The sequence below is a fragment of the Podospora pseudocomata genome (genome assembly GCF_035222375.1).
Source record: "Podospora pseudocomata strain CBS 415.72m chromosome 1 map unlocalized CBS415.72m_1, whole genome shotgun sequence".
NCBI lineage: Eukaryota > Fungi > Ascomycota > Sordariomycetes > Sordariales > Podosporaceae > Podospora > Podospora pseudocomata.
The window spans coordinates 1,028,069-1,048,273 of NW_026946363.1; the positions used below are offsets into that span (position 1 = coordinate 1,028,069).

The 20,205-nt window shown below is 52.8% G+C and overlaps 7 protein-coding genes and 1 non-coding gene across 8 annotated transcripts; 5 read left to right on the top strand and 3 right to left on the bottom strand.

Annotated features, from left to right (window-relative positions):
• Position 1: 1 nt before the first annotated feature.
• On the top strand, positions 2-556 carry QC762_0003430 (uncharacterized protein; the record flags this gene model as incomplete). The annotated part of the gene is made up of 2 exons (XM_062882784.1): positions 2-38; positions 414-556. The coding sequence occupies 2 exons, from the start codon at positions 2-4 to the stop codon at positions 554-556; spliced, it is 180 nt and encodes a 59-aa protein (XP_062747887.1).
• QC762_0003440 (uncharacterized protein) lies at positions 380-1,285 on the bottom strand (the record flags this gene model as incomplete). The annotated part of the gene is made up of 1 exon (XM_062882785.1): positions 380-1,285. One exon carries the CDS (start codon positions 1,283-1,285, stop codon positions 380-382), a length of 906 nt encoding a protein of 301 aa, XP_062747888.1.
• A 379-nt stretch (positions 1,286-1,664) lies between these two features.
• Positions 1,665-2,551, top strand: QC762_105767 (uncharacterized protein; the record flags this gene model as incomplete). Its single annotated transcript, XM_062884965.1, is given in 4 exon segments — positions 1,665-1,979; positions 1,986-2,159; positions 2,293-2,469; positions 2,504-2,551. Coding segments are annotated over 4 exon segments (714 nt in total).
• Positions 2,552-3,050: 499 nt separating this feature from the next.
• On the top strand, positions 3,051-3,122 carry QC762_0003460. Its single transcript has one exon. It is a non-coding gene; the product is annotated as a tRNA-Thr (tRNA).
• A 747-nt stretch (positions 3,123-3,869) lies between these two features.
• Positions 3,870-8,413, bottom strand: QC762_105770 (uncharacterized protein). The gene is given in 6 exon segments (XM_062884966.1): positions 3,870-5,573; positions 5,753-5,959; positions 6,115-6,313; positions 6,367-6,796; positions 6,813-8,054; positions 8,132-8,413. The coding sequence occupies 4 exon segments, from the start codon at positions 6,696-6,698 to the stop codon at positions 4,500-4,502; spliced, it is 1,812 nt and encodes a 603-aa protein (XP_062747890.1). The 5' UTR covers positions 6,699-6,796; positions 6,813-8,054; positions 8,132-8,413; the 3' UTR covers positions 3,870-4,499.
• Positions 8,414-9,912: 1,499 nt separating this feature from the next.
• QC762_105780 (uncharacterized protein) lies at positions 9,913-13,396 on the bottom strand. The gene is made up of 3 exons (XM_062884967.1): positions 12,399-13,396; positions 11,619-12,340; positions 9,913-11,553 (listed from the first exon to the last, which is right to left on the bottom strand). Exons 1-3 carry the CDS (start codon positions 12,421-12,423, stop codon positions 10,084-10,086), a joined length of 2,217 nt encoding a protein of 738 aa, XP_062747891.1. The 5' UTR covers positions 12,424-13,396; the 3' UTR covers positions 9,913-10,083.
• Positions 13,397-13,666: 270 nt separating this feature from the next.
• QC762_105783 (uncharacterized protein) lies at positions 13,667-14,122 on the top strand (the record flags this gene model as incomplete). Its single annotated transcript, XM_062884968.1, has 2 exons — positions 13,667-13,892; positions 13,953-14,122. The coding sequence occupies 2 exons, from the start codon at positions 13,667-13,669 to the stop codon at positions 14,120-14,122; spliced, it is 396 nt and encodes a 131-aa protein (XP_062747892.1).
• A 1,387-nt stretch (positions 14,123-15,509) lies between these two features.
• QC762_105790 (uncharacterized protein) lies at positions 15,510-18,994 on the top strand. Its single transcript, XM_062884969.1, has 4 exons — positions 15,510-16,479; positions 16,542-16,586; positions 16,643-16,848; positions 16,901-18,994. Exons 1-4 carry the CDS (start codon positions 16,354-16,356, stop codon positions 18,024-18,026), a joined length of 1,503 nt encoding a protein of 500 aa, XP_062747893.1. The 5' UTR covers positions 15,510-16,353; the 3' UTR covers positions 18,027-18,994.
• Positions 18,995-20,205: the final 1,211 nt, after the last annotated feature.

Below are 20,205 nucleotides of genomic sequence, written 5' to 3' on the forward strand. Positions count from 1 at the left end.
TATGGCGAGCATACGTTTTGGAAGGGGAGGAGACGAGAGTAAGTGGGCTTTTTGTTCCGTGCTCCAAAGCTGGAGATAGTATGGTATGGAAGTAGTGTTTGGCTAACGGAGGAATTTAGGAATGGCCTTGCTATGACCGGTTGTCCCCCGGGATCTAGTTGATCCCATACATCTATAGAGCCAAGCCGAGCTGTTGAAGCCGAGCCTGCTGAAAGAACTGGGTCTGTCTCGATGTTTGACCGCAATATTGTTCTCCTCTTCGTGATAGTGTTGTTGACGTTGCTTGTTTCACTTGTTCGTCTGCTGTCTGGTAATGTATATCCTCCTCCCCCGCTGCCAACTTGACATGAGAGCCAGCTCCCTATTGCTATCTATCTACCTACTTACAATGCGCCTTCGCACAATCGGCCCAGTACTTCCTCTGCAGCCCGTCAAAGTCGATCTCTATACCCGCAACCTCCACTCTCGGCAGCTCAGCGAACCTTGTCTTGCCGTCCTTCTCGATTTCCATGATAAGATCCCTTTGTGCGTCGAGGTCTCTCTGGAGCTGGTCTAACTTGGAGGGATCGATGCAAGTGCAATCTTCTCCATTGAGAACATGCCTACAGACCGCTTCTCTCTGTTTGCCTTTTTCTGAAGAGCTAGGGCCGATGGGCTCTAAGCTAAGGAGAGTGTTGGGTCCGGGGTAGTTGCTCAAGAGGTGAGGCGTTGGAGGAGCAGGGTTGATCCGAACGTCGCCTGGTTCGGTGGTCATTCCATCTGAAGGATCATCGTACAGGTCGCCTGGGTCCTCTTCCAAGTCCTCTTCAACGACCTCCAGGGCCGTGACCCCCCTTTCTTGGTTCGTCGACCGGATGCTCTCTGCATCAGTCCAGTTCCAGTTTGAATTCGCCCTTTCTGAGCCATCCCACGGACTACTACTGCCATCGGGGGGGTCGTCCATGCCCAATTCATGCATGGGTCTTATCCATGATCGACGAGAGATGGTTGTTTGGGACCTGTTCGATTGGGTTCTGATCTCGTCGTCCTCCGCGGCCGTGGTGAAGATCTCTGTCCACCCATCTCCAGACACAGAGGATGCAGTAAAGGACTCGTCGTCGGTATCCGGGAATGCGGATGGTGAAAGCAAGGCTTGGTTGAGGGCTTGGTCTAGGTCAGGTCCAGATCGAGGTGCCGCGTCGGATGAACGCATAACGTCGTCGAGAAGGAGAAGGGTGCCTTCGAACTGAGCCGCTGCTCGAACGGCTCCCTGTGAATGGTCATGGGTATCTAATGATGGCTCCATCACGTGTTTGCAGCATAGAGGCGATGCGATTCTGAGTTGCGTGTGAGGCGCGGGAGTGGTCGCGGTAGCGCCTCAGGAGTACCAGTCGTGCCATCTTATACTCCCACCTCTTCAGTGTCGGCCGGGCATGTAATTGTGCCCCAAGGTGCCCGACTTTCAGCCCACGACACTTCCATTCCCCGCAACTCTACGTGGCTCATCCCTTCTGACCGACGGAAAATGGCAGTGGGGTACAACAGTCAACTCTTTGCTTCCGTTTGTGGTAGGGAAAACAGATACCCGGACTCAAATCTGGATAGATGGATTTGCTCCGGCTCGGTTTGCCCTTGATACTCCAGGCGTGCCCGTGTTACGAAGCCAGTGGACGTGCGCTGTTGTCATGGACGCTTTGCAGATTTGCAGGGCGAGCGAGTGCCTTTTTCTCGCCTGCTGTACCACCCCCACCGGGTCTTTTCCTGTCCTCCGACATTTTGACAGAGCTGGCTATTCCCTCTTTCTACTCTATCTTGAGGCTCTACATGGGTTGGGGGAACTCTTTTCCATCGACTGCACATCGGATAGGAACCATCTAGACTATCCCGAGCAGTACACGCTTGTCTACACGTCCGAAAGCAGCGCCCCCATGACCCGCATCCGCCGTCCTTTGACTTATTCGCCAGCGTGGTCCCTATCGACCACGCATCATTACTGCCCGGTCTAGACCTGCTGTCCCCTTGGAACCCCTTACTCAGACGCACCCATTACTAAGACACCCCACGCTCGACGTCAAATTCAGACAGTCAAGCAACGTCCCACAACACACCGCGGAACGCACAGCAACCGCGGGATCTCAGGCGTCACCAACAGAAAAGGAAACGGAAATGATGATAAAACAGTTAGTTCTACCCTTCAACACCAAAAGAAAGAGATGAGCGACAAAAGGACCCTGGTCCGTACCACTCCCATGTCTCCCCATCCTCCTCCCCTTCCCTCACTCGGACATCTTTCCCTTCCCTTTCCCTAACAAGAGAGAATCCCACTACCTCTTCGCACCGCATAAAAGCAATATCATCAAACACCCCAACGTCGAGCCCGACGTTGATCACATCTTCGGGTCGGTTATCTCCCCTCTCCTCCGTCCTCCTCCGCATCTCGGCCTGACAGGTACCGCGTGCTACCAAAACCCCCATATCAGTTTGTGCTATGTGTGTTTCCCCCTCTCTCGTTCACACAAACTAGCGATTTTGCAACACCGTGCACAGCAGGAGGAGGGAGGGCACGAAATAGAACCGGCTATCAGAGCTTTACATCGGCCATCGGCCAGATGGATTATGGGGGGTTCGTCCTCGTGACAGAACTGGCGGGATGGTGGTGTCAGTGATCGTGCGGACTCGGAAGAGTCGGCGAGTTGTGTGGGACCGAAGGGGCTGGTTATTTTCGCGATGGAGTCGCTCTGGCTGTTGTAGATATCTGGGCATTCATTCACCAGAACGACATCATACTTCGGCTGCAGAGTCGGTATCAGAGAAAAAGAGAGGAGTGGATGGAGAAACGTAGAGATATCTGATAGATACTACCGAAGGGACAGAAGTGCCCTCGGGCTGATTGTCAAAAAGCGCTCATATTGTGGGAGTTTGGGCGAAGGTCGTGTGACAAGCATGTTGAAGCTCGAAGTAGACACCAAGGTCACAAAAACGGCCGGACGCCAAATTGCCAAAACTACAGCAGAGGATACCAAATACGATCATCATGTCCCGGAAGGGGTGAGAGAAATTGCAAAAGTTGATGCCCACAGCCAGAATCGAACTGACGACCTCATCATTACTAGTGATGCGCTCTACCACTGAGCCATGCGGGCTGAGCTGACATGTTGAACATGTCATCGGCAATACCCTTTAACAAACGAGTGCCGCTGAAAGCAACGGTCCAAGACATTCCTTCCTTCCTGATCCTCTCCCTCTTCAAAAGAGCATCCAGGAATGGGGATGGTGTTGAGCCATTAGCATAGTCTCTCAAAGCCAAGAACTATATCAGGCAGAAAGCGGGGCCCATTGTCTCCCTCTACCTACCTACCTACCTACCAAGAAAATGACACCCCTTTGTCCAAGCAATCATGTCACCAGCAAACAATAACAATTGCCAGCGGTCGTGATATATGAGCTATCAGAAAAGCATGGTACTTCTGGCAAAAAATCAAAATAAAAATCAAAATAAAAACCCTCTCTTGTATGAGGACCCGACGTTCTGGATGTGACAGAATGCTCCGGCGTCAACCGACGACGACGTATGATGGAGGCACATCGATCTCGATGAAACTGGCAACATGTGGCCAAAATGATTTTACCTTGCCACCCGGGATGAACGATGCAACAACAAACACACTTTGACCACATGTCTGACCGGCTTGTGGAAGTGAGATGTGAGATTGTATGTTGTGGCCGAAGTCGGCTTGAGGATGGCGTCTAACTCTGGGGCATGAACGGTTGGGGATTAAATCGCAGGGCTTTCTTGGTTGACCGAAAGGATGATGCTGGCTAGGTGGGTAGGTACCTTACATACACGCCTTCAAGTTCACGAGTACACGGGAGTATGAGGTCTATGAGCATCAGCCATCTTGTCCGTTGCTTCATCGCCCACGAGCAAAAGTTTGGATTATCTCATAAAACACAACAGTCAAACCCAGTAAGCAAGCCGAGCTTAATATCACACATTCATCAATGATGCTGATGGTGAGCTACTCCAAAGACACGAACAGTGATGAAACGCAGAGCGCCTGGCAAAACCACAGTAAGTGGTTGGGTCATGAGGAAGAAGCATCCGAGTAGACCTGGCAGAATCATTCAGGTCTCATACGTAACAGAAGATTGCATGGTGTAGGTACACACTGACGAGCTGTCTAACCCGCCTCTTCATCCGTCACAAAGCTCCCATCCCCTTGGTATACATCATTCAACATTCCCCAAACTCCACCCATCCTCGCGCCGAAATTAACAGCCTGTCCTGGGTATAGTAAAACAAACTCATGACGCCCCGCTCACACTACCGTAATCCGCCGTCAGAACAAGACATGACAAACATACAGGCCGGCCTGTATAAAAAGTAAGAACCCCGGGGATGACCCAGAAAGAGGTGTGCCCGCCTTCACCTTGTCGATCGACAAGGCCATCCTCGTCATTACTCGAAAAGGCTCGTCCACCCATCCGCGCGTGGTCTCTGACCACCAACCCTCGCCCTATCATAAAGAACCTCCCCTAATAACCCTGACCTGCCCCTGCCCAGCCCTCGGACTCCCCGGGCCCCCCAAAGGTGGCACCAAATACTCCGACGGTCTTCGACTCCCATACTCCGACGGCCGTCTACTCCCACCCCCACCATCAAACCCACCCGCCACACTCCCATGCCGTTCCCTAAACACCCTCTCCGGCGGCACCAACACATCATCCCCATCGTCCCCTTCCTCGTGACTAACCCTCCCTCTCCCATTCTGGTGCCAAGCCATCTTAAAGCCTTCCACCCCTTCCCTATTTACCACCGCCCCCCCTTCCTGTTGTTCCTCCTGCCACCGTCCCGGTATCCTCACCCCAGACCTGATCCACAAAGTCTTAAACTCCTCCGCCAACACAGCCCAGCTAGTCGCCGCAAAAATGACGGCATTCCACAACCCCTGAAGCGGCAACACGACGGCAGAAGCAAGATTGAGCGAGTAGCTCGTCGTAGCTGGGTACATGAGAGCGTAAACGCGGTTGATACTGCTCGGCGTCCACGTCACGAGCACTGAGATCGCAAAAACAAACGAGGTCCGGAGATAGGCCAGCTTGATCGGGTCCAGGTTGACAAGCTTGTACCGGAACTTCTTCCACGCCTGACCGACGTGGTCAAACCTGGTCTTCAACCAATTTTGCCTGTTGACATTCGCGACAGAGGCGGACCGGCATCTTGGGGCAGAGGAAACACTCGAGATAGTCTTGAACGGGTTCGAGTGCTGGGTTCGAGAGCACGAGTGCGAGGTGGGGGATCTCCCGAAGTCGTCGGAGTCGAGGGACTCGGCGGGCGATACCCACGGGTGGAGGGTGGCGGCTGGTGGCTGAGGGGCGGTGGCCATGGCATGGCGGTGGGCGGGCGGTAGGACAGGTGTGATGCTTGACGCGCCGGTGGGTGTCGAGGGCGGGGTCGCTTCGTGCTGCTGGTCGTGAGTGCCATCCGTCAAGGTCGAGGCGTGCGAGGAGCACTCTGCCGCTTCGGCTGTCACTTGGACCTCGGTTGTCACGGTGCCATAGCATGCGCCTCTTCTGTCGTCGAATTGGGGTTCCTAGCGCGGTTGTTCATGTCAGCATGTCAAACACCCACCGGGCTAAAACGAAGCAGAGGAAAGAGAAAGAGAAGGGGGAAAACATTTGGAAATGACGTAGTAGGGTGTGACAAACATCTCGCCCCGCGAGACGAGAGTGCAAGAACAGAAAGAATGATAAAGGGAAAAAAAAGGGGCACCTTTTCCGCTGATCCTCTGAGGTCGGTGCCGGAGGCGTCCTTGGCCTGGTTGCTCAGTGTGAGGTTCCTCAACTGGTTACGCTGGTGAAACACATGGTAGCCGACTGCCACGTAGATGAGAGCAGACAGCGCGATGCAAGTCCAGATTGGTAGGTAGTAGAGAAAGATGCGCAGCTGATTGTACGCGTCGGCAATCCAGCACCACAGCTAAAAGCAAGTGTCAGCATCTTTGTATCATGAAAGTGGGAACCGAGGCCGCCATTGGAGCCGAAGTCGTGGTGTCGGTGTCGAGCTGAATGTGACGAGACCCTAGGTAGGGTACGAGAGAGGTGTTGCGAGATGGTATGGAAAAGAGGACGTACTGTTGCGTTCCCGTACATGTGCACATCGCCAGGCCGATGGAATAACATGACAACTGCCGGGACGGCGGGAACACCGAAGCAAACGACACAGTACATCCAGAGATGTCTGTGAAAGTTGTTCGGGTTGTATGCCATGAAAAAAACCATGTACACATTGACAGCCATGGCAAGCGACCACCAAGGATCCGACTGCATGAACCTGGAGCTCCTATCAGCATCTCGATAAAGTCCAAAAGACAAAGGAAAACTTACATCTCCAGCAAAAACGCTTGAACTTTACATAGCCCAGAGTCATCCCCGGCGACTATTCCAGCATAGCCGATCAAGCAGGCGATGCTGGCCCCAACGTTCGCAATGGAAGCAAAGAGGATAAAAGTGTTGGGTACCGTCCGAACCCGCTTAAACATCCAGTAAGCCCAAAAGATGAAGGAAACCCCCACCAGGCTCAGGGAGGCCCCAAACCGTTCCACATGTTGGATGGTGTCTCGTTCTGTCGATGTCAAATTCATGTAGCCGCTTTGTCCAGGGACAATCTTGAGAGCGGCCATAGCGAGAAAGAAGGAGGGAGACCAAGTGCTGGTCATGAACAGGGATATATTAAATCTCAGACTTTTTTGTTGACAAAAGCGGAAGCTGGTGTGGGAGGTGTGCTTGGTCGGTGGCCGGCGGGGGAAGGGGGGGGGGAGGGGAGGGGGGACCAGCAGTCGCGTGGGTGTGTGGGTGTGTGTGTGTGAGCGAGCGAATGGGTTCGGAATTCAGGTCAGGTCAGTATTCGACGTGGCTGCGCTAGAAGGTAGAAGGTGCATGGGTGAGTGTCAATCCGCAAGATTGGGTGCTCAGAAATTGAAGCTCGCTGGTTTGCTGGCGGGGTGTATAGGTCGATAGATGGCCCAGCTGTGTCTCTTGCGGCTGGCTTAAGCTGGAGCAACTACCTTACCTGCAGCAATACAACCCCTGATCTGAACCTCTACAGGATCCGACGATGGCTGACCTTGTCCTCTCCACTTTCAGCTAGGTAGCTATTTGGTTTCTGCTGGTATTCTGGTGTGATATCGCCAGCCTCAATGTTTGTTTCCGTGTTGGCATGCAGCAGCAGGTGCCTCGCTGTCAGTAGCACGCCTGGATAGTTACCAGGTACCTGACCCCAGATATCGGGATGAAGCCAAGATGGGAGGAGGCTTGAAAGCCAAGGCGCGGAAGTGACTGAAATGATGTGCCGGGGAGAGACGGTTTGTCTGGGGAAGATGCGGCATGAGACAGCTGAAGAACGGCCGCCACAACGAGTGGTGGAAACAAATCTCGAGGGGGGTGGAAGGCGACCAGCGACTCGTCCAAAACGTGCGGGTGCGTGTCTGGTTTTGGTAGGTGCGGATTCTCGAATCGAGTAGAGGGGGAGGGGATCTTTGCCAACACGAAAAAGGGGGCTGATTGTGCTGCTTCTTGGGTCCTGCATCCAGATGCAGTACCTGCACGCCACCTAATTCCGCCAGCAAACCTGCCCCTGATTGGAGATGCCGTGATTTGTCTCCCTGGGTGTGTGGTATTCAGGACATGTGAGGCCTGCATGCACTGTGATATTCAAGCCAGAATGGCGGCGACAGTATCAACTCCGTATGCGTCCTGCCGCATGGGCTAGACACGATCCACCAAGGCTAAACAAGAATAAGGGACACAATGCCTTCCAGTCTGGCAATGCCAAGGCGGGATTTCGAATTGTTGTTTCTCCTCAGATACACTTGGTTTGAGCTCTTGTTCGAGGCCGCTCATGGATGATGTCTGAGCTCACTTTTCCTCCCCCTCAGAGTGGGAGTGGGACTTTTGCTCCAAATTGCTCGTGTGACTCGATACCGTGCCATTGCTCTGTGTGATTGGATGTTCCAGCGGAAATCGACAGGACCACAGCATGTGTTCCGGCCGGCCCTCTGTGCTGGGTGCCTCAGCTTGTAAATTGTTTTTAGACCTCTCTGTTCCATCAAGAAACCGAACTTCACCTCAGTCCTCCAGTCATTTGACGTACCTTAGCGGCTATGTGGTATGTGGGCGTCATGTAGGTTCCAATTATGTATGCATGTTTGATACAACGCAAGTGAGTGTTCGTATGGGGATGAAGCGGGAAGTAGTGAGAGGAGTTTTGAAGGTTCATCATCAGTGAGTGAGTGGTATGTGAGTACCTACCTATGGATAAGGCCAATGAGGCGGCAACAATGATAGCCAATCACACCAAAGCCAATAGCAAGAAAAGATGGCGGTTAGCTATCCGAAAGCCGTTACAGAGAAGCAAACATTCGTCAACCGTTTGCTGGGGGTTTGTGGGCGTTCTTGGCACTCATGGCGAAAGGGGGCTTTTTGACAACATGAAGCAAACATGAGATGAACAAACATGGCAGCACAGTGAGCCAGGGGTGGATGAGCAAGCCACAAATTTGCCTCGATTGGAACTACTGAATTCTGGGACCAGACCTTCGGCCCGAGGGAAAAAGGAACAGACGTCATCCCGTTCTTCTCGTCCGAGTTTTGCCCAATATCAACGCCATTGTTTCAAGAGACGAGATGGTGACCTTGACCTACCTACGACGAGATTTCCATCTCCGAAAGAGGTACAAGAACGTGGCAAGAACATTCTTCCGTTATCGCCGCGCAGATTTCTGGGTTTCGGATTGAGGCCTAACTTCTGACCAAAAGTCCCATACTCTCAAGTCCTTACAGAAAGGACGAACCGGGGAGTCGGGCTGTGAGTGCCCCGGTATGGAGCAACCAGGCGGAGAAATTGAGATGAAATATGGATCTCTGTGCTGTCGCTCTCCGGTCAGAAAGGCCTGGGGCAAAATAAATGGACCTTATGCAGTGTTGTGGAACTTGATTTCTGCGTGAAGCGATCGGACACCCGCGTTCGCACAGACAGGGGCAGCGCAAGCAACGGCCGTCGACCAGACTCCTTCGTCCCTCTTGGAGCGATGCTCGTCATCGATTGGGTGCCTCCTACTTTGAATGAATACTCAGGCACTGCAACCAAGCAAGTTGATATTCCGCATTTCACTTCTCGTTTGATGGGCATCTTTTGTCTTCAGTCGATCCAGCGTCTGAGGATCAAGGAAAAGAAGAGGCAGGGCAGGGTATTCGGGACAGACTGCATTTTCTATTGATTTATGTAGAGTGGGATCCCGGCTTGGCTGCCGTCGTCATGCGACACAGCGCATCGAGCTGGGCACAAGACACAGGCACATCCTCGGCCTTCCGGTGAAGCGATGGTTCTGATGTTGTCTTGTTTCCCGTCCTTGTCCTTGACTGTTTCTTCTCAACCGCGAGAGTCACATTTCCGAGATGTCTTCCTGTCTTTTCTTCAGCTGCCATTGATCGTGACTCCATGTCGGAGAAGAAACACCGAGCCAGGGTAAAATTCTCCTGTCCGAGTCCAGCTCCATGGATCGGCAACAGAATTGGGATTGCTGTGTTCCGATGCAATTCCAATTCGGGAGTATCCCTGTAGTTTTGCTGCCATTGTCCTAGAGTTGAAGACCAAAGTTTAGGGCTGTCGATTCGGTAGGTAGGCATCTTTCCCGCCTTGACTGGATGGATGCTTTGTTTGACCAACTTTGTCATCCTTGGAGAAGTCTTGTGACCAATGGTGATATCTTTGCATTAGTCTCCAAAGTACCTGCATTAGTTGGGTTGTTTAACTCGACCAGTCAGATGGGTGGTGGTGCTGTGCCGAATCCGTTGACGGGCAGTGGGCTGACGTTGCTGCAAGCCTCGAGACAGGACTAGAGGCAAACATACTATTTTGGAGGTGGAAAATGCCCGGAACCGTTGAAATCTCACCGCAACCGCTTGGCGCAAAGATGACTAACTTACCTTATGCGAGTTCACCTCTCATGTTCATCGCATGCCGCCCATAAAGCCAGTAATGAGGATTGTGCTCGTAAAATTCAGGACAGGAGCTGACAATCTTTCTAGGTATGTACAAAAGTCTCAACGGGTGTAGGTGCCATCGATCGTGTAATCCTTCTGCGGGCCATTGACAGTGTACGCCAAATTCCAATCCACCAGGTTGACCGCCTTGAAGCGAAAGTCATACTTGACGTCGTAATAATCCTTGATACACATGTGTCCAGCCGTCGCCTTCCAGCTCTTTTCGTTATCGTCCTTTGGCACCGTAAATTCCACCTTGTGAAAGAGGTAATCGGCCCTCTTCTGATCATCCGTCTTCGCAAACCAGACACTGAGCTCGTCCTTGTTCTCGTTGTAGCGCCAAATGTAGCGACGAGTGGCTCGGAAGGTGAAGCCGCTGTTGGCCTCAAAGTCGCCTTCTTCGATGTACAGGTACTCCATGCCGATATCACCGCCTTCTTGGACAATCTTGTCGAATTCGGCTTCGCGACCATCTCTTGTGCCCTCCCGGAGCAAGAACCTGGCCGTACCGCTGAAATGACCGCTAGGGTGACTGGGAAGCTTGCTTGTGAGTTTCCTCTCCAGCTTCCACTCTCCCAGTAGAGACCGAAACACGGCCTTTGCGACAAATTTGCCAGATGATACACCTGCCCATACTGTTGCTTCGGTCTGCTTTAGAGATTTCGTGAATTCCGGCTGCTCAAACTCGTTAAGCCTCTTCGATGGATATCGCGCCGGAGTCAGAATGTTCATCTCGTTGCCAGCAGGGGGGAGTGCGGGCATAGCACCGAGGTGGTCCACACGCTCCATTTCCAATGCTGTGGCAAATTCTTGCATGAGCCAGGCGTAGTCTCCCATGGGGAACTGAGATGCTCGTGGGTCGTCTCGAAGCGCGATCGTCCGTTGAATAGACTTGTCCTTGTCCAAAGCTTGCTTCAGGGCTTGGGCCAGAGCAACAGATCCTGATCCGCCGGCGTTCCAGAGATTCGTGACAAATCGAGCTTGCATCTCCATCACACCCCAGTATTGAGATCGGTAGAATCCCACGAATCCAAGGTTGGAAATGCAAGGATGATATGTGCCATGGAATGCCAACGCAACGGTGTTGTTCAGATCGTCTGGAGAAAGAGAAAGCGTCTCCAGTTCTTCCTGCGGTAAAAAGGAGATTGAGTCAGATGCTTTGAAGCCAGTCGCCAAAACCACTGCTACAATGTCGTCGACTTTGTCCCCTGTTGGCGAGATGATAGCCTCATGACCGGAAAGCTTGTCCAGTTTGCCCCGGGTGACAGTGATGAGCCCTGACCGAACGAACTCGTTGTAGTTGTCGCTGACTGCTATGAACTGTGGGTTGGCATGGTCCTTGTGGGTGAAGGCGAGTGCAGGGGAATAGATGGACTGGTCTGTTCCGAGAGCAGTTTCGTAAAGGGAACTGGTTCGAATTGCTGACTCCTCGGTAATGTGACCTTGCGTATTCGTCAATGGGTGGGGACGGTTGGAGAGGTTATAGGACGCCAAGTCCAACGGCAGGAAGGGGGGTGCCGGTGAGCTTGCCTGATTAGTACACATGTATCAGTTTTGCTCTCCCAGTTCTCCAACAACATGGAATGAATAGGTACCTTTGGTGATAGAAACATTGGCATTACCCAGACCGGTTTTTGAATAATTTGATGGACAGAGTATTTCTCAGGGTTCGCTATTGGGCTTGTTCCAGGCGAGTTCGTGACAGAAGACAAGTGTGTAGCAATGGTGCCGGCAATCTCGACGCCTGACATTTGGCCTCCGACAACAAGAATCTTGCCCCCTTTGGGATTACCTCCTCCAAGCAAATCCTTCAAATTTCGGTACTTGCTGCTGTGGATGACGGGTACTTCGGGATGCTCAGGAATCACGTCGGACCCGGGGACTGCTGGCTTCCCAAAATAGCCCGAAGCAACGAGGAGATAATCAAAGGGACGTTCTCCCAGAGTTCCATCCTTTGAGCGAGTCCAAACACGCCAGGATCCAGAACGAGTTTTCTCGGTTCTCTCAACGCGAGTTTCTAGGCATAGCTCTGCCGCGAGGCAGTACGCTTTGTAGTACCGATCTAGATACTGGCCAACCTGCCACGCTTGCGGCAACTCAGGGGCATCTTCGGGCCAAGCGAGATCACTGAATTGGACGGTGTGTTTGCTCTGGTTGGCGACCATGAGAGGATGGATGAGGCCACCATTGTCGTCCCTCTGGGATGGCCAGAGACCCCCCAGTCGAGGTTGGGAGTCGACAATGGTGACCTCAAAAGTGCCCCTGGGCACGTCGTGGAGAAGAGACTTGGCGGCCACGAGACCCGAAGGCCCGGCCCCTGAAAAAATATTAGCATCAACATAAAGACTATAGTGTGGACAGTCCGGGTGACCAACCAACAATGCACACCGTCTTCGTCATGGCAGCGTTCAACTGCGCAAAACGTCAGTAGGCCGGCGCGCCCGGGAACGATCAGACTCCTCCTCACTTCGGATAGCCGAAGCCAGGGTCGGGCCGCGAGTAAGCGGGTCCGAAGCAGGGCGGGCAGCCGCCAACTAAGGCGAAAAACAGTCACTATCTTCTAAAGATGATGGCTAAGGCTATGAAGGAAGATGGTTGTCTCGGGGCTTTTCGTTTGTTGGTTTGGTTCATTTCACTCAGGTTTAGTCATCATCATTCTCACCAGATCAGATGGCTTCTCACCAACCCAGTAAGCGAGACCCACCTATTTGGCAGTTTTAATTGGTCTAGGCTTAGGTAGTGAGAGTATTACTCATCAACCCTCCAAGACAAATCTCATCTCACTCATCTCAACTCTCAGCTCATCGACTTCAAGCTCACGCACCTCTCATCACTCTCACATATATCCCATCCACTCGTCAAATTGGAAAAAACAAGACATGGGTTCAGACAACCCTGTGATCTTTGCGTCCGCCCAGGCTCTGTGCTTGCATGGTGTAGGTGGCAGAGGGTGGTTGGAACCCATGTCTTGTTATTTTCCAATTTGACGAGTGGATGGGATATTTTGCAGTCTTTCGTCTTTTCCCCGAGCAATGACAAGACGTCCGCCCCGGGATTGCCGAAGAGTGGCGTCCAAAACGTGACTTGACATGAGGTCACATAAGGTTTGCTGCCACAAATCACAGGATTGCTGTTTGGCCTCCTACAGAACGCCAGGAACGCCGAGGACGCCCCCACTGTCACCATCAGCAAACACCAAAAGTCCCACAGACAGCAAACTCGAATCGTGACCGGCGCTCTGCATGCTTGGCTCTTTGTTTACCGGCATACATACACATGCTGCCGGTCGTTTGATGAAGACTAGAGCATACAAAGAGGATGCGGCCACTGTGACACAACATCATGCCCCGAGACGGCCACCGAAGGACCCCACATCCGACAGCTGAAGTCCGACTCTCGGGAGCCCGAGTGGTGCCGTCGTGGAGCGGTGAGGGTGGTCTGCTACTTTTCGTGGAAATGCCTGCCTGCTTTTCTCCCTGCGCTTCCTGCGACTTCCTGGCCGCCCTATGCGTCTTTCCACCGGTCAAGTCGGCATGTCGCAGCTCAATCACCTGAATTTCTCCTAGCGGATGCAACCTGTCAAAACCTCCTTACCTCAGCTCTGCAACACTCACGACACCACGGCGCATATTCCGCTCCTGGAATGGAAGAAGCAAGAGTGGATGGACACTTGGGGACTTACGGAGGCGCCTCCGATGGGCGCGGGGCGTGCCAAGCCAGATGTGTGGCTTGCAGAGAGCCGATTGGCGAATCCTCGGCCGTCTGGGCAAGAATTCGCAGAAGCAGTTCCGAACGTCTTCCCGTCTTGGCAGATGCTTACCAACCTTGGCATCGAGACGATCTGTCTCCTCTTTTGACCTCTGCCAAGTGTCTGTTATCAGACCCCCCCCCTGAAGAGCAGGCAGTCCATTCTAATTTCTCCATCTCAGCAGACACGTGGGCAAGGTCGCAGGGAGGCAGTCCTACCGGGCACTTGCCTCATGGCCATGTCTTCCGCCGGAAGCAAAGGCAGAGTCTCGCATTAGTCTGCCCATTGTTGCTCATCGACAATCTCCCGGCAAGCCCATGTCCACGAGGGGGGGTGCTGGTTGCGCTCTGATGGTTGGACAGGTGTAGCAAGGATTTGAGGTTGACCACGGCTTCAAAGAGCAACTGCGGGGAACTCATTTCCTAGAGATTCACTCAGTCTCCCGTCCAGAACAATAGGACACTCATTCCATATTCAGACGTGATGCTAGGATGAAGCCTCTCGGAGTCGCCGTGGTAGGTCACCCACATCCAAAGCATACAGCGCGCTATGCCAGCGCAGGTATAGTTATTTTGCCGTTCTCTTGTTGGTCCTTTCTACCAATCTACTTCATGCTGTTGTCCAATAGGTCTTTGTTGTCGACTGGTGGCTGCTTACCGTAGTCTGGTCTGGAAAATGGCCACACTGAACAGTGGAACCGACCCAAGGTATCCAGGTAGCTACCTCACCTTGGTACGGTGCTGAGGTAAAAGACATGCAGAAGCATGCGGGGTATAGACTCGGTGGCTGAACTCTTGTCCAGCTCCAATTTTCTTCCCGGTAAGCTATCGGAGCCGGTTCCTGGGGACCTGGGCGCAATGTGAGTCTGGTGAAAGCTGACAAGATGGAGAGACAGCAGCTTCCCATAGACGGCGCTGGATCTGGGTCACGACCGCTTTATCTCCGGAACTCTCAAGTACGTGCTGGGGCAGCCTACCGTGGTAAAGGCCGTAAAAGGCTCTGCGAGTGGGCATGTCTTGATTCTCGGTAGGGGGGGAAACTGGTGGGAGCCAAAATCTTGTGACACAGTACCTTGATCTGTCTTGCTGGGAACCGGTCGAGTGAGACACTATGACGCCCAGTCAAGGTCCAGGGTCGCGCTATCTTTGGAACTCGTCAATCTGGCATGCGTGTGATTACCGCTGCGAACTCGGGTGCCCCAGGAGGCGTCGATATTAGGGTATTGGCCCGCCCCAGGTAGCTCCCAGAGAACCAGAAGCAATATATGACCATGATATTCGGAGAAGCTACAAGCATCACCGCTTCGGAAAGACACACAAGTTAATTTACGATCCCTGCTCTGTGGCCGCCTGACGACGCTTCCAACGATTCTAGAAACCTTCACCTCGTAGGCCAATGGCCGAATTCTCGGCGTTCGGATGCTGTGTCTCGTTCACTGGAAGCCGGCAAAGAGAGCGGTGGCGTGGAAAGGCGCTTTCGGGCATGGGCTCTTGGTCCTGCAGCTGCATCAGAGGTTTGGAGACACACTTCGGGGTCGTTCTAAGTCGCTCTGCTTCTCAACAAGAGGGGAGGGGGGCGCGGTCTATTGGACTTGGCTGTTCGGGAACATGCGCAGACGAAAGGACTGACTGGCAGGGATACCGAGAAAGCCAGCTTCGTCCATGCCGGGAGCCAGTATATTGAGGTTTGCGATATCCCTGTCGCTGGTTCTCAGTGGAGAAACACGGACGGGCAGTGGTGTCCTGTGGAGGGTGGCATCCGTCCGTGGCGTCTGGTGCCAGCGCCATACATATAACATGCTTCAGCAGTTGAAAGCCTCCTCCGCAACTCAATTCCGGTCATGCATTGTTGTCTCGACGGTATAGCGGCATCCCCAGGCTCCACGAGGTGACAGATCGACCAATTGCGTGTTAACGAACCAGCTGCTCGCTTGCCATCCCAACACCACCACACCTTGATAACACCCACGTAGCATTTCCTGCACGCCAAACACCACCCTCTCTGCACCTTCTGCTTACAGAGACACGCTGGGATTGGTCGTTCGTGGCCTCACTTCCCGACAGAAGACCCGGAACAAAGATCCTTTTCGATATTCGGGAGTGCATCGCGCTGATCGCCCGCTCGGTGATATCGGTGTGGCCCCCGCATCCAATAGAGCGGACAATACGTCAACGAATAACGGTCAAGTGACTGGAAGAGGAAGTTGAGACTGACGCCTTCACTCCACACCAACCAGAATCTGTTTTCTGCTGGGGGAAAAAAATGGACACCATGGGTTCGTGACTTCCCCCTCACTTCTCCGCCGTCTGACTTTGAACATTAAATACACAACTCCCATCCCGCATCATCCAAGCAATTGATTCCCGCTCATTCCTCTTCTTCATGATTTATTGCCCTCCCACCATCAACGGTAGCGTACTTTTCAAGCACCGTTGCTCAAAGCCCCGCTGAATCCCGTCTTTCCGGTCCACTGGACCGTCGTTTCAAACCAAACTTGATAGTTTGTGTCGGCTAACACAATCTGGGCTCTCACAGCAGCCAACGACATCGTCACATCAAAAGAAAGGCTAGTCCTGGAGCAGATGATTAGTATGAGTGACGACAGAGAGAAAGACTCCATCAGCGAGGCTCAGCGAAGCCACGACGAAGGAATGGAGTTTCCAGAAGACCCAGACGCTCATCTCACGGCGGCCGAGAAGGCCGAAGTGGTAAGAATTGACTTGAGTCATGTATTCTTCAAGTCAATTTAGCGCTAACAACCATCATACAGGACCGCAAGTTACTCTGGAAGCTAGATAAGAAACTGATGCCTTGGGTAACTCCATTGTCACTCCTTCACTCGGCCTTGAACAAGACTAACCGCAATTTCAGCTTTGTTTCCTTTACCTCCTCGCCTTTCTCGACAGAACGAACATTGGCAATGCTAAAATCGCCGGTCTCTCTGAAGACCTCGGCCTCACCGTCTCGTCTTACAATGCCACCCTCACCATCTTTTTTGTGTCGTACGCCGTCTTTGAACCTATCACCAATATCATGCTAAAACGATACCGGCCCTCGGTCTTCATCCCCATCATCATGTGAGTCCCGGTCAAATCTATTTCTTTGTACCACTCTGACAATCAATATCAGGGTGCTCTGGGGCGCAAGCATGCTAGGAATGGGCTTCGTCAAAAACTGGTCCGGCCTCATGTGCGCCCGCTGGTTCCTCGGCCTCACCGAAGCGGGCCTCTTCCCCGGCGTGAATTACTACCTCTCGTGCTGGTACAAGCGTTCTGAATTTGGCCTACGCGCTGCCGTCTTCTTCTCGGCAGCTGCCTTGTCCGGCTCGTTCGGTGGTTTACTCGCTGCTGCCATCGAGAATATGCACGGCATCGCTGGCCTCCCAGGCTGGGCCTGGATTTTCATTCTGGAGGGCCTCCTTACCATCATCGTCGGTATCATGTCCTTCTGGCTAGTCTACGACTTTCCCACCGAAGCCAAGTTCTTGTCTGAAGTTGACAGAGCGAGAGTTGTCAGGAGGCTAAAGTTTGACAAGCAGAGCTCGGCGGAGAATGAAAAGTACACCAACAGTGCGCTGTGGGAGAGTCTGAAGGATTGGAAAATGTGGCTCGGGATGGTGATTTACATGGGGTGTGACATGCCGCTTTACGCGTTTTCTCTGTTCCTGCCGACGATTATCAGCGATATGGGTTGGAACACGTCTGTCATTCGAGCGCAGCTTATGAGCGTGCCCCCGTATGCAGCAGCTGCTATCCTGACGGTTGTTATCGGTTTCATCGCCGACAGGACAAGACAGAGAGGCCTATGCAACATTCTGGTCTCAGTCTTGGGGGTGGCGGGCTTCGCAATGTTACTGGCGAGCGAGGATGCAGCGGTCAAGTATGTCGGCACGTTTCTCGGAGCGTTGGGGATCTACCCTTGCATATCGAACACTATCTCGTGGATGGCAAACAACACCGAGGGGGTTTACAAGAGGGGGGTGGTGATGGGGTTTGTGATTGGGTGGGGAAATCTGAACGGGGTGGTGAGCAGTAATATCTTCTTCAACGGGCCGAGATTTGTGGAGGGACACGCGGTGATTATTGCGTACATGGCTGTCTTCCTCTTTGGGGGGTCGGTGTTGATGACGGTGCTGTTGAGGAGGGAGAATGCGAAACGGTTGAGGGGGGAGAGGGATTACCTGGTGGAGGGGATGAGCGAGAAGGAGATGGAGAGATTAGGAGACAGGAGGCCGGATTTTATTTATACGGTTTGAGGAGGTTGAATGAAGGGAGGGAGAGGGAGAGGTGGAAGACGATGAAGATACCATTTTGCTGTTTTTTTTTTTTGGTTGCTGGTAGGCATTGCCTGTTGTGTCTTGAGGCTTCAACACCTTTCACCGCACATTCGAAATATTTTGGGCCTTTTTATCTGGTATTATTTCTCCGCGGCAGTAAAAAAATGGAGTGGTTCTTTTCTTGTTCGCTCTGTCTTTTTATTTTATTTTACATTTTATACATGAGCAATCATGACACAACCACCATCTATCTTCATGGACTCCCCCCCTCTCTCTCTCTCTATGCACATGTGAAGTGATGTCTGCTTGACCGACGCTACGCAGATTGCAGTCACAGGTCACAGTCACACGGTCCACAGTCGTGAGCTGAGAGGGTCTGGTGGTCCTGTATCCAGACGGGGAAAATTGGAGGCATCACATGTGGATGTGAATCCCTCAGTTTGGAGAGGGACGGTAACGTCGGAAAGCACGACATGTGGTTTTCCCACTGGCTAGTTGTACAGAGGGCATGTGTAGGACAGGTTGGGAGAAAGAGGTTTCGGTTCGGGAAGAACTCAGGTACTCAAGTTAGCTCAGAGAGTGACGGTAGGAAACATGGCGGGAGAATAGGTGCACATGTTAGCTGCACCCAAGGTGATTGCTTGGTTGCGGTATGGCTTTGGTGGTGTAAATTCTGGGAGGTGTTGTAAACTTCTCTTCACTCAAGAACAAGAAAGTCGCATTGGTCCTCATGGAATGTATGGTTTGATGGGATACAATCTACCCAGCATCCAGGTGTGGGTTTGTTCAGTGTACGGAGGATTACTCCTGACGGGAGACCATCACATTTGAGGGGTAACAGCTTGCCATGGCTAGTAGTACAGTCTTAGAGTACTACTGCCCAACCTGAGGAGACAGCTTGCTTAGCCCGTTTTGTAAATAAAGAGGCTCGCGGCCCGGTCGAAAGGAGACAGCCTGTGAATGACGTCTGCCAAAACAAGGTGAGCTGCTTTCTGTTGTGCCAGTCCTCCGCATACGGCGGCACCTGCAACTGCCTCGGCTCCTCCGTCGGTCTTATGCGTGTGCATGCCAGAAGAGTGGTGTTTGTTCAATGTATCTTTCTGATATCGTACAGCCGTCGTTGCCGTCGGTTTGGGCCGTTGTTGGACTTGGTGGTCGGCGGGAAAAGGGGTAGGGAAGAAAATGCCGAGCTTGCCGACGGCATGGAATAGGTACCTGGTAGGAAAACGGTAGCGCCAGGCCAAGAGCTGAACTTTCGACCTGTCCGTCGATCGAACACGCGTGTTGTCTCGGGGTTTGCAGCCAAGGTGAATACGTCAAAAAGGCGCAGCTGCGGTTCTCGCCATCGAGACGCAGTCGAACGGGTGCCTATGGTAGGTAGCTACACGGACAGTAAGAGTTGCATTTGCTGCTCAGGCTGGCTGCCCGACTGCCAGGAAGCAAGGATGGGGGCGGTCGTTTCAGGGGTAATTGTAACGTCTCTGACCTTTTTGAATAAGATCAAAGACCACAAAGCTCGAGCGCCGGGCACAGCAGCGACATTGTGCGTTGACAAGCGGGCGCGTGACACTGGACTTACTGGGAAGACGGGCAGGAGGGCGATTCAGCGGCGTCTATTGACGCTCTGTGGCAGAGCGCGGACATGGGACTGCCATGATGGTTTGTGTTGCTGGTTCAGAGGTAGGTCTTGGGTGCTGCTCAATCGTGTCTGGCGAGGTTGCAGTTTGGTGTGCCCTGCTGTGTGCTGTGTTACCGTCGCCATCCCACGATGTCCCTTGGCCTTGGTTGCCCGGACTGGTGCCTTTCGGCGGTCCTCTTCTGAGGGGCACAAATGTCCAGGACGTCTCTGTATGGCGAGTATATGTCTCAGCATCCAGCGACGTTTGTGTCACCGCGCAAGAAGTCGCAAAAATAAAATCAAAAATCATGAAAAGGAAACAAAGACGGAATACGGGCTGCGTGCCAAGGGAGGCCCAGTTTGAAATATGTCGGCCTTTGATTGTGTTTGATGCCCGATCAGTGCTTGCCTTTCGAGGCCCCCACGTTTGAAGTGTAGTGCTCTCTGCAAGGCTCACTTCGGATGAGGCACCGTTGACACGCGTTGTCCGCAGGAAATTGTTGTCAAGGCTGGCCGGGTTTGAGATTTTCTGCTGTCCTG